The sequence below is a fragment of the Sylvia atricapilla genome, chromosome 8 (genome assembly GCF_009819655.1).
Source record: "Sylvia atricapilla isolate bSylAtr1 chromosome 8, bSylAtr1.pri, whole genome shotgun sequence".
NCBI classification, from domain to species: domain Eukaryota; kingdom Metazoa; phylum Chordata; class Aves; order Passeriformes; family Sylviidae; genus Sylvia; species Sylvia atricapilla.
The window spans coordinates 16,404,828-16,422,700 of record NC_089147.1 but is presented as its reverse complement, the minus strand read 5'-3'; the positions used below and the strand labels follow the sequence as shown (position 1 = coordinate 16,422,700).

General features: G+C 37.3%; 1 protein-coding gene across 4 annotated transcripts in view; it reads right to left on the bottom strand.

Annotated features, from left to right (window-relative positions):
- Positions 1 to 13,056: 13,056 nt before the first annotated feature.
- Positions 13,057 to 17,873, bottom strand: part of LGI1 (leucine rich glioma inactivated 1) — a 29,265-nt gene continuing 24,448 nt past the window's right edge. For all 4 annotated transcript variants that reach the window (XM_066323835.1, XM_066323836.1, XM_066323834.1 and 1 more), the window contains 4 exons: positions 17,240 to 17,311; positions 15,817 to 15,986; positions 15,240 to 15,404; positions 13,057 to 15,155 (listed from right to left, as the gene is read on the bottom strand). In XM_066323835.1, coding sequence (XP_066179932.1) covers positions 14,338 to 15,155; positions 15,240 to 15,404; positions 15,817 to 15,986; positions 17,240 to 17,311 — 1,225 coding nt within the window. In that variant the 3' untranslated portion in view covers positions 13,057 to 14,337. The remainder of the gene's footprint in view (positions 15,156 to 15,239; positions 15,405 to 15,816; positions 15,987 to 17,239; positions 17,312 to 17,873) is intronic.

Genomic DNA, 17,873 nt, shown 5'->3' with positions numbered 1-17,873 from the left:
AATCCACAGCTTTAGCAAAATGAATGCCAAGTGGTAGATAAAAGCTATTTAATACAAACCATTTTAAGTTTTCCCTCAAGCTACCTCATAAAAGCTATTTCAAGCTTTTGGTGTCTCTAATTTAGCACATTTTATAGTCCATGCTAACCCACCAGTGGCTGTAAGTATTTCATTACCTTGGAGCCTGCATTTGATTAATATGACCGGAGTTGTTTCACAAATTGTTCTTAACTAAAAGTTAGATGTGCTATATCAATTATTAAAACAAGAGAAATCAATTAATAAGGGTGTGTTGAACTCAGAATTATTTCCAAATATTTACGTTATCTTTCTATAAAACAAGAAATAAATGTATGCTGCAGTGTTTTTAAACAACTTGTATTACAACATCGCTCTCTACAAAGTCTATACTGAAAGCTTTACTAAATCTTTCCTCTGGAGGTGAAAAATTTCACAAACAGGCACTCTTAATTAAGAAGTTATTTTTTCTTAATGCATTTCTCTATTACTCAGAGTTTGATTTAATTTAGAAAGGGAGGTGCAAATAAACCTGGCAGCCTGCTGCTTTCTCAAGAAACTTACACTTTGCACTCCAAGGTAGTTTTCACAGGCCACTGTTCCATGAATCACCAACATGAAGCTAGAGCTGTCCTTCCCCTTTGGTGGAAGGGCAGTGGGGTTTCTCCCTCAGCGGCCATCCCGGGCTGGTGATCCCACAGGAGTCTCAGAGGAAGACCTGGCACATCCCTTGGGCAGTGGGGATGCCGCAGAGCGTGCCCAGCTGAATTTTTTGTGGCTGGCTGTGCAGTCACTTGGTGAGTTGCCTCTGGAGTCAGTAACTGCAGAAGCAGCTGGATAACTCGAAACTTCAGTGAGGAAAACCAGAGCCCAAACATAGTCCACAGTACAGATGCAGAACAAATTTTAGTGAGTTCTTACAATTTCTGGCTATTTGTTGAAATATGCAGATTACGTATTTGTTTTATAATAGTAGATTTTTTTAAGTGCCACAGTGCCAAGTACTGAGCTGCAGAGAGTTTCAAAGAGACTGCAACAACCCCCTCCATACCCCTCTGTGTCTGGTTCTGAAAGGGAACATCTGAGGGCAGTGTTTGTTTATGCCAAGATACATGAAGTGTTCTGTTTGCTCCTGGTCAAACTGCCAGGTTTGTCTCAGCTTGAGAGCTTCCAAGTTCTCCTTGTAAAGTACAACCCTCTTCTCTGAACAAGGAAACAGAGCAGTTGCAGCTGCCCAAACTAACCAGCAGGCAAATGTAATGTGCAGTCATGCTGCCCTAGATTGGAAAATTAAATACCTGCGTCAATGTGACAGGTCAATGTCTTATGCAGCTTTTTCAAGTACAGATGAAGCCTTATTTCTGTAATACTGTGCCCAGAACTAGCTGTTCCTTTCTCCAGCACATCACCTATAATACCTTTGCTGTGTGCAAACTCCATAAGAAAGGGGTTTAGTGAACTTGGGCAATTTGATGATTGAAATTAAACTGCAGCACCAGCTAGAATGGCATTTATTTGGTTTACAGAATATCGTAAGTGCAAAAAGTGAGCCACCTCCTGCATAGTCACCACCCTCCACACATGGAGCTTTCTCAGGTTGATCTTTTCAAAGAAAGAGTATTATAATCCTCCTCCAGAATTCAGGCACAGTTTTTTGATTATAAATGCTAGGAACAAGCCAGTACTTCACTGCTGGTTGAGATACAGGCCTGACTCCTGTAATGGGTCACTGGTCTTGATCTGTGTGCCTGGTAAGGGACCCTTTGGCTTCCATCTCCCCGCCCCTGCAAATGCTGTTTCTCACTCAGAGTGGCTTTCCAGAAACACGGACAAGCACAAATGACAAAGCAATTAAGTAACTTTTGTAGAGAACCGTGGGACTTTTCTAAGAGATTATAAGAACTTTATCCACTATCACAGAATTTCTTTTATCCACTGCTGATACGTTCTAATAAGCTTTTTGGAATGCTGCAGCTCTCGGTGGTTTAAAGAACTAAATATAAACTGAGGGAGCCCTGGAACTGACCTGGCCTTTACTCACCTCTCCTAAGGGCAGCACTGAGAGCTCTGCAGAGCTCCAGCAGGAAAGACGTCTGGATTCCTGGTACTGCACGTGGAACACCGTGGTGACAGCTATCCCAGTTTGATCTGAACATAGCTGTGTCAGCACTGTTAAGTACTGCTTAAGCTATAAAAGTAGTAGATTTAAATCAAAACAGTAGTCCATGTCAATGGCTTTAATACTGTAAAAATGCCAATTCTATAAAACAAATTTTTAAAGTTGAAGTTGTCTAGCAGAAAGTTCATCCAAACAAATATAGACTAATGTGAAGGAAGTAACAAAATAAATAATAAACTTTCATGGTTTCCTTTCTTTCTGAAAAGGTTTACAAAAAACCAGATAAGAATTACTTCCTCAGCTTCTGAAGTGGATCCAACTCTTAAGTGCATTGTAATAACCATTTACCTCTGCACCCGACTGCCATAAAACAGATGATTATTGCAGCACCAAGGAGTTTCATTGTCCTAGTCATTAATTCAAACTTCTGTGCAACCCAGAGTTGTTTGGGAATCCGAATAGCTGAGGTTGATGGCCACGTCTGGTGCCTTGAGAGGTCATCCACTCCACCCCCCTACTCAAAGTGGGGTCAGCTGGAGTTCAAGACACTCTCTCTCAGGATTTTGAATATCTCCAAGGATGGAGACTGCACCACCTCCCTGGGCAACGTGTTCCTGTGTTCAATCACACATTAAAAAACACCTAAAAACAAAAGTTATATTTAAAATGAATGAACACTTGTAGTCTTGCAGCCCAATGAAAATGTGGTCCACATGAGCCCCTGCCTCCCCATCAAAATCCCAGTCTGTCTTAGTGGGGTTTATGTCCATCTTAGAAGAGACCTGTATTTTTCAGCTTCCCTGTTAAGGTGGATGGTGAATGATTCTCATGTCTGCCATCACCACAAATTGCTTCTACATGTATATATAGGACTGTCGGACAAACATTTTAATCTTGTGTCACAGTATGTTCCAAGTAACACAGTTTTCTTCTTCCTGAGTTGGTGGTTGTAATGAATAGTACTATAAAACAGGACATGGGGTGGAACACTGAAATCATAGGGAATCCTGCAATTACGATCAATATAATGGAGATATCCTGAAGCTCTTTTTAACTGCATTTTCCAGATTGCACTATTAGCATTTGCTCTTCAGGAGACTGAAAGTATTGAGATAGGTAGATTTAGTAGAAGTAAGAAGTAACAAAAAATTCTGTGATCTCCAAAATGAAAGATTTTATTTTCTTTACTTCTGAAGAATTGAAAAATAATGGATAAGCAGGAGAATATTCAAATTCTTCTTGTATAGTTATTAGTGTGCTTTCAATCCAGTATTAAAGGTATACTGCTTAGCAGATTTTGGTAACATAAAGGTCATGCTTCTGTCCTCAGATGCCTTTACTGCACTGCTCGCTACGCAATCAAGCCTCTGTAGCTAGTATTCTTGGAAGGATAAATTAAAAATAATTTTCTATGTAGTCTGAAGACCGTAGTGCTTTCCTTCTTGTATTTCACATAAATGTCTGGAGAGCCTATGCAAATTTAGATGGTGATCCTTAAATTTAAAAAGTTATGTAATTTTGTTATTCTCTTTAAGTGTATGGAAAAGGCTGTTATTCAAATACCTCTTGGAGAAAAAATATTTTCTTTTAATCTCCTTATGAAAAATCTGTCTGATTCCTCATTTTTCTTTCTCTATAATTTTATTTCCACCAAAGAACATAAACATCTAAGCAAACCAATAGAGTGAACTTTAGTAACTCACTGTTAGAAAAGAAAATGAACAGAAGTACTGGTTTTGTGGATCATTAGTATTTGCCATGGGCCAAAACACTGTAAGTTTTGTAAAGCACAGTGGTGGTGGGTGGCATTCAGTCTTGGCCTGGTACTCTGAGGAAGCAGCAGTACTTGCTGTTGTACTGCAGTGAAGTTTTATAGATTGTTACATAATATCATTCTAATCTCAATGAAAGGAGTTTTTAACAGTAAATGTGTATTTTCACACCATGTGTCCCTCTCTCTCAAGTCTCCTTCATGTAAGGTGCATACACATACATAGGCATGTTCATTGTTTATGCTATGATACAGTGCAGGTAATGAACAGAATTCCTAATATTTCCAACTGGCAGTGCTTGATAAAACATGTACAAGGCTATTACTTCTACTTCTTTAGGAGAATCTTTATTTTTAATATAAACATTGCAAGGCAACCAGTGTGAAAGTCTGAATTTGGAAAAGTCTCCTTTCTGGCAAAAGAATTGTGGGTGTGGTTTTATTCAGGGATATTGTTGAAGGTATCTGAGTACTCACAATACATAAAAAACTTCCAGGAAAGTGCTTGGGGTTTTTTTTAATGCCAGAGGAATATGGTAGCACAGGAACTCTTACAATTCCAGTTGTTTATTGGAGCCATTATGCAGTAAATGCAACCTTTCCCTCACTGCATTTAGTACTGATGTGTCAGTGCTATTTTGAGTTATGAGTTACGAGTTACTAGCCATAAAACCGAGTAAAGCTCCATTCCCTTTGAATAAGTTATTACTCATAAAGATTAAGATCAATCAGTGTATACAGAGATGCACAGTGGAAAAAAAGAGAAGGAAAATACAAGAAACTTTAAAAGGAATCCAGAAAAAAATTCAAAAATTGATTGCAAAAAGAAGAAATGAGCATGCTAGAATTTATGTGTTCACTGCCTTGGGTAGATGCTTCTCCTGGTAAGCATCTTCTCCTGGTAGTTGCTTAAAATTAGATCTTTCCAAAATACAGTGCTTTATTTTGAAATATCTAAATTTGGTGTTTCAACAATATAAGTCCTGACCATATTTTTCATTTAAAATTCTTTCCCAAATCTATCCCAATTTCTGTACCTTTCAATAAAACACGTTTGGGAATTTTGATAACTTTTCTTGGATTTTTTTACCTCTCCCCTTGGAGGGGTTCTTGGAAATCTTGGAAACTATTTTTCCTGTTATTTAGTTGCCACTATTTATAACTGAAATTACGATAAAAGCTTGTTCAACAAAGCTATTAAAGCCAAAGGGCTTGAAAGAGGGAAGGGCAGATATGATTTGAAACACAGGTAGAAAAAACTGGAGTGGGCAGAAGGTTATCAGTTACCATTCTGCAGCCTGCTTGAAAAGAAATGATGTGATCATTAAATACGTACTCCTTCTAAATTACTCAGAGAATGAGTAGCAGACAAGAAGGAGTATTCCTTTCTTTTTCATAGCACACAGCACCATGGAGAGAAAAAAAAAAAAAAAAAAGAGAAATAAAATATTATGTAACTTTAAAGTTTGTGGTGGTGACTTTCCAGAGACTTTTTTTCTGGCAGGCAGTACAGTACAAAAATCAGAAAAGAAAAGTACAGCTTGAGTGCCATTGAGGGTCAGAGCTCCCAAGGAGGAGTGGAGGAAAGTGCAAATAGCTCATAGTTGCCACTTTTGCTTGTCTTATTTGGTTCTGTTCTATAATGCCCTTTGTGACTGTGAAAAAAAGATAATTTGTTCTATTTTGTTTTGTCACTGTCACTTTAAGTGACTCTTTACAGCAGCAGAAATGGCTGAATGTATAGTTTCTCTTTGTGGAAAGGGAGAGAACTATTTCAATCAGCTGCATTTCTTGGCACTCACACAGCGTGTTTCCCACTCTGTAAGCTATCTGCCTGGGGCTGCTCTGCGGGGCAAGAAGAGGAAAGCTTCCTTACTTGCCACTCCTATGAATTATTAAGCAATTGTTTATATTCCTTACTTGAAGGAGATTCTTCTTCATTAGCTTCTACTTTTCCTCGAAAATTTACATAAAATGTAAATAACCTTGTCACAGGTGATGGATCAATATTAGTATATTGGGACTCTATAATACATTTATATATTCTCATATATGGGAATGATTTCTGATATTGTTACATGATTTTATAAAGCATATTTGTGTTTGGTATTTATGTACAGATACATGATAAACGTATGAAGCACTAACATGACTCAGCCTGGGCACCTCTCACCTTATTCCAACAAGCTGGTGCAATGTTCGCTCCTCTCAGTTTGCCTGTACTAGTGTGTTTAAAGGGAGTGATTTGAAATGCAACTCCGGCTTTTGTTAAGGAAAGAAAACCTCACAACACAGATTTTAAAGCCCTTTCTCTTTGTCAGAGTCAGAGACATAAGTGGGGTCCTTTTTTTTTTTTTCATTATTTTTTAATTGAGTCAGTGCTCCTTCATTACCTCCAGGAGCCGCAATGCAGAAGAGCATTCCTCATTAGAGCAAAAAACCCTGCTGCTGCCTTGCATGAGGGATGTACCTATTCTAGGCATTTTGCTGTCCACAAGAAACCTCCTTAAGGCAAGAAGCAGGGTTTCTTTTCCTTTCTTGCTGGAGGCTGAGAGGGTATAATTGGAAATCACAAAGCTGTAATTCCCATGCTGTTGGGTTTTCTAATAAACATCACTTCTGGCCAAGTAGGCAGGACATCAGTAGCACACAAACCCAGGTCTAACTCCAAATGGTTATTTTTATGTCCCTGTAACCTCAGCTAGCTCAGATCCTGTGAACAGTGCCAGAGTGGCAGCCCCCTAGGAATGGGCTGACCAAGCTTTTGCAGCATGTGCTGACCTCTGCAATCTGTTCCTGGCTCCCCAGCAAGTGGATGCTAAGTGAGCTCGGGTTTGATGACACACACAGGCTGATTACTCCCTCTGAAATACCAGCAAACCGCGAATGTTCTGACATGCACGAGCTGGTGCCCTCAAGACCTTGCTGAGTTGTCCTTGTTGCTGGGAGGAATGCCTCTGGTCTGTGGCTGTACTTCAAGGCAATGGTTTCTGTTGAGGCATGATTGGAGCTTGCTCCCTTCTTCCAAGGGCAGCTTCTGGGCTGCCTGCTCCATGTGCAGGAACCAGGAGGGGCTGGAAGGTATTCTCAGAGAAGGAGGGACCTTTGCAAGTCACTGGTTCGAGGGAGCTCTGGCTGTATAGAGTGATACTGCTCTGGCATAATTTATTTGTAATAGTCTTGTCAGATACACTTTGCAGTTCATATCATTTCTTTAACTGATTATTTTGCGATTGTACTTAATTGCATTTATACAACTTTTAGATGAAGTCACAACCAAACTCACAGGATTTTTTGATAAGCAGTTGAAATTAGCTCCATTTTTTCTTACTCTTAGATCCTCTGACAGTGTTACTACTCTAAAAACTATTTTACAGAAATTCTGATATGAGTTGTAATTTTGGAACAAACATCCATTTCCAATTCGATTCAAGCAAATAAAACATGATTATCATAGTGCTGTTACAGTTTGATATACTCCAGAACCCTGGATAAAAAGGCAGAGCTTTTCTAGCAGCTGCTAGGTACCAGATGTTTTTTCTTGGTCTCAGCCTTGAAGTGAGTTGAGTCTGAAGGACTCACTGTTATCTTAAATAATACTAAGGAGAAGTTAAATATAGGATTTAAGACTGGACTTATGTGAGTGCATATGAATTATTTAGAAGCAGTGGATTTTTATTTGTGTTTGCAATCTATAACCAGGGTAGCTAATGCCTTCTTCAAGTGTATACATTAAAAAGATGTTCTCTTTTTAGTAGTAATCTGTATATCAAAAAATTTAGATACTCACATGTGCAATTGAACTTTCTGTTCCAGATTTATCCTTTTTCTTCCTTTGTTTAACACTTTGGAGCAACATATATACAGTGCTTTTCCTGAATGGGCAGTATCTTTATGTTATTGTATATGGGGTACAATAGAGACAGGATAAGGGTTTCAAATTACACAGTTATTTGGAAATTGTGACAATAGGAATTGTCTGTTTGTTCTTCCAAAATTGGTGATTTGTTCCCGTGGTTTAGAAATTACTCCCTCACAAGACAATACTATTACCTGCTTGATCATAAGGTACTTTGCTACTAATATTCCTACAGCTCTAATATTCAAATCTTAATAATAAGCTTATAAAAAGCTGAGTTCTGTTCTTCCCATGGGAATCAGCTTCTGTCATGGCTTACATAGCTGAAGCCAGCCTAAGTTGTGCAATTACATTCTCAAGTGCTTGCAAATTGTTTGCCAATTTTTTTTAACTGTTGACATAATTTCAAGGAATTATGTTGTTGTTATTTTACAGATTTTATCAACGCTTGCATTCTCAATATTGTAAACGCTTCTGAATGGCTATCATATGTACATCTTATTTATATTGCTTTGTGGACCTTAGCAACAAAGTTGAGCTAATTTCTGAGCACTGTGTCTCAAGAACTGAAAATAGGAAATGCAACACTGGAGCACATTCATTATCCAGCTGCTTGGCTTTTCATCCAAAATGGTTACAGCCAGATGTTTCTGACAAGTGCAAAGACTCTCCTTTTCCCTAATAAAGAGCGATTTTGTTCAGTACTAAAGAAATAGAGTTAAATTTTTTACGTAATTTATCCATGTTTGACTTTCTGAATGCTGTATTATTGTCCCCTATGTCACTGCCTACAACAATGAATGCCACAGTTTAATTTGTGGGGGAAGGTATTTTGGTTTATGGATTGGGGTTTGATAGTGTCAAGTGCCATTTTGTTCCACACCTTCAATGATTTTTTCCACATCTCTCTGAGTCCTTAATTACCCTGCAGAGCTTTTTGAGATGCTACACTAGTACTCCATGCAGTATCTCAAATAAGGCAAGAGCAGTGATTTGCCATGGCATGTAGTGTTGTATTCTCCCTATTATCCTGCACATGTGGTAGTATTATTTGTTCTTTCCTGTTGCTGTATACTGAGATCAGTATCTTTCTGAGCTGTTCACAGCAATGTCAAGTTGACTTTCTTTACTGCTAATATTAAACTTTGCAAGCATTTCTTTCCTATGTATAGTATTTTGCATTTCTGGACCCTCAACTTCACTAGTCAGCCTGTTCCACTTGCTAAGTTACCTAATTTCTCCTGAAATTTTACACTTCATTTTCATTCATAATTTCAGATAAATATGCATCTTACTGATCTGAAATCCCTTTAACTTTTTAGAAAAACAGGTATAATATTTGTTACTTTTAGGTTTTTTGCACATAAATGGTTTTTAATGAAGGACTATGTATTCTTAGCAGATCAGCCTGTTTATTCTGAGGCTCTTTCAGCATTTTTGGATGCTCACCATCTGGGCAGGTTGACAACTTGCTAACATACTGCTGTCGCTATCCAGGCCTTCGAACAGGAAGTGAGAATGGGTCAGAAAGTCCTTTTTCAATTGAAATAATTCAGTAGGAAGAATAAAGTAAGGCTGAGTTGAAAACAACTTTTGAGAATTCAAAAATTGATTTGATGAATGGGAGATTTGGAACAGTAAAATAATTATTGCCATCATCCACTTCAGTTTATTTGGAGTATAAATAAACAATTCTATTAATATAAATATGCATATTTAGGGACAAATTGCTTTCTACTGTAACAAATTTGAAGACAGAAGTATTACACTACCATAACTAATTGGAGCGATTCAAGGTCCAAGGTCTCAAAGCACAAATACAACACCACTTCTGTATAGCACACTGGAGGTCTTTGTAGTTACAGTTCATTTCAGGAAAATTCCTGAATAGAAATAGGGTTAGGTTTGCCTCTGAGCACTTTGTTTAAGTGAACTATAAACAGAGACATGCCTGTAACACCAGCCATTAGAATTCAGAGTCATCAGTAAGGAAGAAAAGTTGCCATTAGCAGTAAGTCAGGCAGTGTACCGCAGATCGGTCTGGAGGAATTGAACTCCCCAAGACCTCGACATTTATCGGTGAGTTCCCAGCCACAAAAACACATTCAGCCATTCTAATCAATAGCAGTCTAAATCACAGCTTTACTGCCATGCTTAGGCCTCCAGATCAGCAAGAATGAGAGGGGAAGGCTTGCCGGCATATGAAAGGTAGTGGGAACTGTTGGCAATATGTGTAACAAATCAGAGAGAAAACCTGCTAGGCAGTGGGGGAGGCATTAACAGCTGAGTGAATTGAGTGCTTGGGTTTGCATTTTCCATCTGCTGAACCTGGCTTAACTTCTGACTGGCCCTGGCAGAGTCCTGGCCCTTTCTGTGGATGGTAGCGTGCTCACCGCTCCCTTTGGGCCACCGCGGCTGAGACTGACATAGCACAGAGGTGTCAAAAGCAAAAAAAATCCCCATATTAGGATCATGGATGGAGTGCATTAAGTTTGTAAGCCTCTTACTGTATTTTGCAAGAACTGGGTGATAATCTGGATTTTCAGGGGTCCCCACTGAGGAGAAACACATTATGTCTTTCACAGGAAGGAAAAGACTTCCTCTGAAGGGAAAACTTCCACTCTCTTGAGATTTGCTGTGGGCTTTATACTCTGTTCCTAGTTATAACATTTTGGGCATGCTGACTTCTCTGCTTTCTCTTGGTGCTGTTGTCAGTCTGAGGACTTTTTGTTACTTCTATAGTTTAAATATTCTTTATTTTCCATTGAATGCTAGCACAATATATTTTAATGCTTATATACATAAATACAGCTGTTAGTGAGCTTCCCACTAGAACATATCAAAACATATCACATATTACTAACTATGCAAATAATTATTTCCCATCCTCAAGTGTATTTCAAGTGGCTTTTACAACCCCTTCAAATAAAGTTTAAAAATTAAAATAATTAGAAGAAGTTATAATTAAAATGAGATACAAACCAATAATAAATTTTTGTTTGTTTTGCTACCTTAAACAAGGTATTTCCTTACTGAATTTCTTTCTTCATAGGTAGGGTGCATTTTGGAATATTTTTTCAATGGAAAATAAATAGAAACAAAACCTCTGCAAGTTCTAGGCACTGCAATAGACAAAATAAAAGAAGTTACACATGGTATACTATAAGGTATTCTGAATGTATTTTATGTATCTCTTCCCAAGTAGAGAGATGCATATTATTTTATATTTGTGCTCTATTAAAAATATAATGAAGTAGTTGTAGGAATACAACACTATTCCATTATTGTTCTTTTTTTCTTAGACATTAACATGACTAAGCAGCGTCAAGGATCAGCAGTACCCATTAATAGCCTTCAATACTGTCTTCTGTAATACATTTAGTACCTTACATACTCCCTCAGTCATAAACAAAACAATTAGGGAGTTTAGAAAATCCATTTCAACTACAGAATACAACCAGTCAGCCACAAGTAACATAGACTTTGCTGAAAGAAATAGGTTTCTTTAAACAGCATTTTTAAAAAGTATCAATGTATATATGATGAAAGGTTCTATTCTAGATTTTTCCTGACTCTTCCACTGGTATCAGAAGGAGTACTGAGCAGAGAACCATGACAGAATATGGCCTTAGCATTATGCTCAGATGAGCTGTTAAAATGCCCAGTCTCTGAAATCAGGAAGAAACAGCACAGGGAGCCACCTAATGAGGCTTTAAGCTCTTCTACGTTAAGGATTATGAGTTCTGTTCTAAAAATACCCCAGTTCCTTATGTGGTACAAAGAAATGCTGTACTCGCACAATAAGAAACCGGCTGTTGTCCCTGGGAGTCTCCACCTGACATAAGCTGACTAGAGAATGGGATTTTCAGAAGAGAACAGGTTTTGATTCAGCACTTTATAGTAATCAGCTGACCTTCCAAAAAGGACATAGGCAGTAAGAACTTCTGAAATGACTAGTGCTTGACTACAGGAAGAAATTATCTGAAGGAACAACTAAACTGATACTGCAGTTGTGTTCTCCAGCAGATTGATCCCTTGCTACCCTCCACTGTACCATGGCTAATTTTATATGTATTGTGAATGTAAAATTCTAGTGACTCACACCCTTGCAGGCATTTAAATTCCTCCTTTAAACCCAGGGGTAACAGTGAATTCCTGTAAGTCTGTCACATTATTTCAGAATGAGGTAAACTCAGGAGAACAATCAAAGCACTACAATAGCATAGGCCTTAGCCAGCATAGCTGGCTGGCTCTGAAATACTTTTCCATGAAACATAACTTTTTCAAGGTACACTGTGAGACAGTATGTTGTTTGTAAATAAATGTTGGTAGCAGATTAGCAAGTATCTCCAACTCCACTTAAATTCAGCCAGATGTTTATCATATGCTCGTAACGAGAAGGATGCATAGCCATTATCTTTATAATTTGATTGAGAGTGCATGTAGGCAAGTATAATGGGAAAAATCAGATCAAAACTAGTGCACATAATTCAATAGGACCTTAAGTAAAAGACTGAAACAGAAGACAAGAAGAAATAGAAAACACTTAATGGTTTGCTGGTAGATTGGAGATAGGTTCATGACTTTGTATATCATTTCTTTGCCATGCAAAGGGCACTGAAGAAGAAATGGACAAACTGAGGTGGCAATCATAGACATGCAGCCAACGTTGAGAAATAATAAAAAATATTATTTGGGTTCATCTGGGGTTTGAAATCATGCTCATGTACCAGCTAAAACTATATAGAGGAAATATGGTTTGACATACAAAGGAAACTGCCAAAAAGAGATTATTGTTTAAGATGATATTTGGAAATGTCTTTATTAAGAAAAAATTGGGATGTTTCAGCTATGAAACATAGTTTAAAATCTTTCTACTCACATTGTAAATACTTATGGAATAGGTAGTTATTAAGCCAAGTGCTTAGCAGAGCATTTGCAGCTATGGATAAAAAAGCATCAGAAGAATTAACTTATAGAGTACTATTGTTCAGGTGAGATTTTTTCTTTTCAAATAACCTTAAATATGAAAAGCTCTCCATTCTTTATTACAAAAACATACTGTTTAGGACTGGCTTCCTAAATATACATTAATCAGCTCATGTGATTAGCTGACATGCACAGTGTGATTAGTTTCATTCACCAATCAACATCTGTGAATGGTAGAAATGTCTAGAAATAAACAGAGTATTCATGTCTATATTTTAAAGGTGGCACTGTAGCATGATGCTTGATAATTTAAGTGAATGCAAAGGAGTCTAAAATAAACTTGAGCTTTCTTCCTGAGCTTTCTTCCTTTCTTCCTGCACCAAATCATCTTCAGCATCAGTGTAGGTTTCTCTCAAGTGGTGCACTAGATGTATGTAAACAAAAGACTATTTTAACTCTGAGCTTGTAATAGATTTTGATGCCACATTCAGATTTGGCACAATTTAACAGATATAGTTAGCTTCCCTGGAGTTGCATTCACTACACAAACTGAATTTATCCTGCCATATTCAAAGTTCCCTGAATTTCAGAAGCACCTGCAAGTAAGATTCATTGCCAGGTAGTGGAAAAAATTACTTCCCATTCACTAGCTTCATTCAGAATAAGGAATAAATTCATTGAAGACTAAATAATTGCAACTACAGTGGAAAGACTTGACAAGGACACAGAATTCATGCAAGTGATGTGTGACAGTTCAACTACAGAAATAACGCTACCTGAAAAATAAGCTTTGCTTCTAGCTTTCAGCACAGTAACAGCCCCAGTGCTGTAAAAGAGATTTGTTTTGTGCTGCTTCAGCATCAGGTGAAGAAACACAGACCTTTACCTTTTTTTTTTCATTCTGCCAAATTCTTCGTAGATTTTAAGAAAGCCACATCCAGCTACACACAGTACAAAGGCCTATCCTACAATTAGATGTGTGTAGCTGAACCCTTCATCCTACAAGCACACCTAGATAACTAAATTATTTTTTCTGGTTAGAGTTCTGTTTAAGTCAGTGAAGTTTTACGTAAGTGCAAGGATTGTTCAGGTGATAATTTATATGCTTGTGTTTCAATGCAGTGTTTTTATCAAGAACTTCTTGTTATTAGTAAAACCCACCTGATCTTCAATATTGTGCATCTTCTATGCAGTACAACACTGCACTGGGCAATATGCCTCCTTGGCTCTATTTTATATGTGTATAATATATACACAAATAAAAAGTATCACCTGCAAATAATATTTGGAATGTGAAAGACACAAAATGTAAACATTTTATTTGGCAGTTGTTTCAAACAGGTGAATAAATAAATGGAAAAGTACATCTTAATATTCTTTATAGCAACAGATGCAGTTGCACACGTATTTACATATTGTGGATGCAAAGAACAGTTAATTTAATTTCTTTTTGTTAAAAAATGCAACTTCCAACACCACTAGACTTGACAATTAAAGATGAAGATACTAGTAATACTTTGTTCTAGCAATCTCAACTTTTAAAGGCATTCATTTGGAAGTAAGATAAGAGAGTCATCATGCATTTAGTTCATTTTGTCCACTTACGGTAGAAAGTCTGATGTAATCTCAGAATTATGAGTGTCATGCGCTTAAGTCAACTATGACATGTTTATAAATCAATGTAGTTCCCTTAAAACTTGAAGCAAAGAGAAAATCTCGTTTATCGATGGAGACATGTATGAAAGATCTTGGTGCCTGTACGTTTAATTCTTGAAACTTCACAAATTTTGCCTTTTCCGCATCCCAGTAATAGACTTGAGTGAAAGAATAATCACTTCCAAGAATGGCATATTGATAATTATTTATCTGAAGTGGTTGGAATACCATTGACCCTCGGGATGGCATCCTTTGTAAATCCAGAAATGCTGAACCACCCCATTTCATTACTTTAGAGTCCCCAATAAATCTTGTTAAGCAAATGTATACATCCTCTTTCACTTTGAAATGCTTCACAGCATATGCATCTTCCATATCTTGAATATCAAACCGCTTAACAAATTCATTTGTTCCTTTGTTCCATTGATATATTACAGGTCTTTGCGAACTACTTGACAGAATTAAATGTGGTTTGCCAGATATTTCAAGATACTCCACATCAGTATCTCTGTACCAGGCGTGCAGAGACTGATGGGAATAAAATCCATTCCCATTCCACTTGTAAACTGTGGTGAAACCAGCCTTTGAACTGTCTGCAACAACAAAATACCAGTCTTCAGCAATCCTGAAAGTTTCAATGTCATTGGGTTTTCGGATTTTAAGGATTTCAATATCTTGAATTTTTATAAACTTATTAGCAAAAATATCTCTTTTATATATGTGGGAGCCTCCAAACAGCTGTGCGACAATGACATACAGCTGACTCTCAATAACTATAGGTTTACACACAACAGTTGAAGTACCTATAAAAAGAAAAGTAAAAGACAGTGTTAGTACCACTTTTTGGATAATTTGTTGTAATGTTATCTGTCAAGCAGTGTTCATACCTGTAATGTTGTCATAATTCCTGAACATCACTTCCACATGGTCCCATTCAAGAAAAATGCATTTTCCTGTAAAAGGCTGAGCAATAACCACGTGTTCATCATTCATATATGAGAAGGTATCTACTGACAGAGATTGGTATGGCAGGGACTGATAAACTTCAAATTCTGCAAAAGTGCATACAACAGATGATGATTACAGAGATATTTTACATACTGTACTGAAAAAAATTGCTTATCAGACACCAATTTATTACAAATTACGGTATTTCATTGCTAGTCCATTTTTTCTGTTGATAAAGGACCACTGCAATTTGTTTTTCAATCTTTCTCAATAAAAAGAGATACTGTTTTATGTCCCACTTTTCCAAATCATTATGTAACATATTAAAGTTTGAGTACATACTGAAATATAGGACCCTGCTCCCAAATTATTCCCACTTCAGACTTAAACCAGCAGAGTTCATTTTGATTTTAGTAGAAATTCCATCCGGAATGCAGCATTCCTACAAAAACGGGCTCTAGAATGAAAAACTATAGCTTTGACTTTAATAAGATTAAATAATTTGAGGCACATTACCTGTAATAATGCAATCAAACTCTTTTGGAGAGAGGCTATTGATTTTGCGCTTCTTATATTCTGGTGGGCTTTCACAGTAAATGTCTTCAACAGTTGCATTGGTGCTGCCCAGCCACTCCACTAACCACTTCAGTTTGCAGTCACAATTAAATGCATTGCCTCTAAGATCTCTACAACAAATAAGTCATGCATTGAAAATAAGTAGTCAGCTAATGTATTTCTCCTTGAGAACAACAAAACAGGCTTTTGTTAAATATGTGCCCTTTTGCTTATTCTCACTTGAGGCCTTCCTGGCTTAATTTGTCCTGACCCTTACTTTAACCTACATACCAGGACCCACACAGATTTATGTTAAGGGAATCAAGGAGAGCATAACTTGGCGATCAGTCAGAAATTTTTATCGATTTCCCCAAGTTTGCAGGTATGCAAAAGCCTTCCAAACTAATGACCCCGTCTCCTTTGGACTACCCTTTCTCAGTAAGAGCATTCTAGATAAGAAAATAGGAATCAACATAACCTGATGGTCAGCAGTCAGTATTCACTATCTCCTTTAGATTTAAGGCTTCAGGAGACACAAGCAAAGGAGTTGTGTTCAAGTCTTTTACAGCTGTCTTCAGTGAGATTTCCGATCGTATGTACAGGAACAGGCCAGCGCCAGGAGCAGACTGTGTAACCACCTGGCCACAGTCAGCCGTGCCCAGCAATGCTCCAGCTACACTGGCCACGGCCACATCTCACTGCTGCAGCCCTGCCCTAGGGACTCAGCCTATCCTGTTAATACTGGGAGCAGGCAAAGGATTTTCTGAGCTTATTAGCCCAGATCAGAACAGGACATGGTATATTGAAAACAGGATCTATTTCATTAAAGCAATTATAAGATTTATCTGTGTATCTTTATTTTGTGTTTTTACTGATATATTGTGTATATATATATATATATATATATATATATACAAGTTTATATGTATACATTTAAACAAGCTGATGTTTTGATCTGGTTGCAATTAGATTTAGTATGGGATACTTAGATACATGCTTTATTGATAAAAGATAGCTTTCCCAAGAATTGTTTGCACATTAAAATGCTACTCCATTAAATATCATCCACCTTCCCTGCATGCCTTGCTCTCTCATGCATCCCAAAGGATCCTCCCTTCTTATTCACGACATCTTAATGAACATGCAGCTTTATTACATAACTACTAACAATATTACTTATCTTCATAACTGGTGAAATATTCAAAACTATCACAAATTTTCAACAACAGCAGACAAAAAAAACATGCCTACCCCTACTGTGTAGTCCCTACTCAGTAATAGGATCCATTACTGGCTACTGGTTTGAATGGTTACTCACAATGTCCTCTAAAATAATCTCTCTATACTTCTAGTATAATTAAAAGATTATTAATTGCTTTCTTACACATTTGTTAAAGAATCCAAGCCTTTAAATATGTCTTTTGGGAGTGACTGGAGATTATTATTTGCGAGACTCCTGTAAAAGAAAACACTTCAGTATTAGTGCTAGTTGTTCATGAAACTACTCATTTTTGCAAGTTGTGATATACTGTATGGGGCTTTTTACTTACAGCAAAGAACACTGGTATTTTCCAGCACTTAGTTCTAAAAGATTGCTTTTAAGAATAGCTTATTTACTTTGTGACTTTTCCTTCCACTAAAATGCCATGCCTCCTTATGCTTTCTCACTCTTCAGCAGCCTTGCAGCATTTACAATACTTCACTTAGCAGAGTAAAGAGTTCTATCACCTTTGGTGTTTTGCCAACACCATTTAACATTTGAAAACAATTAGTCATGATTGGATCTACTGGTGTTTTCCCTATGAGATCCCAATACACGGTGTTCATATCACTGCAGTTTACCCACTTTCTTGTATACCTCTTCTGGAAGGAAAATCTTACTGATATAGGCAGATGGGCTTAGGTTTAGCTCATTGTTTTTGAAAATATGCAGTAATAGGCACTAAATTGCTGATCAGTGTGAATGGCTTTCCTGGCATATATGTGTGTGTGTGTGTGTAAATGCATATTAGAGCAGC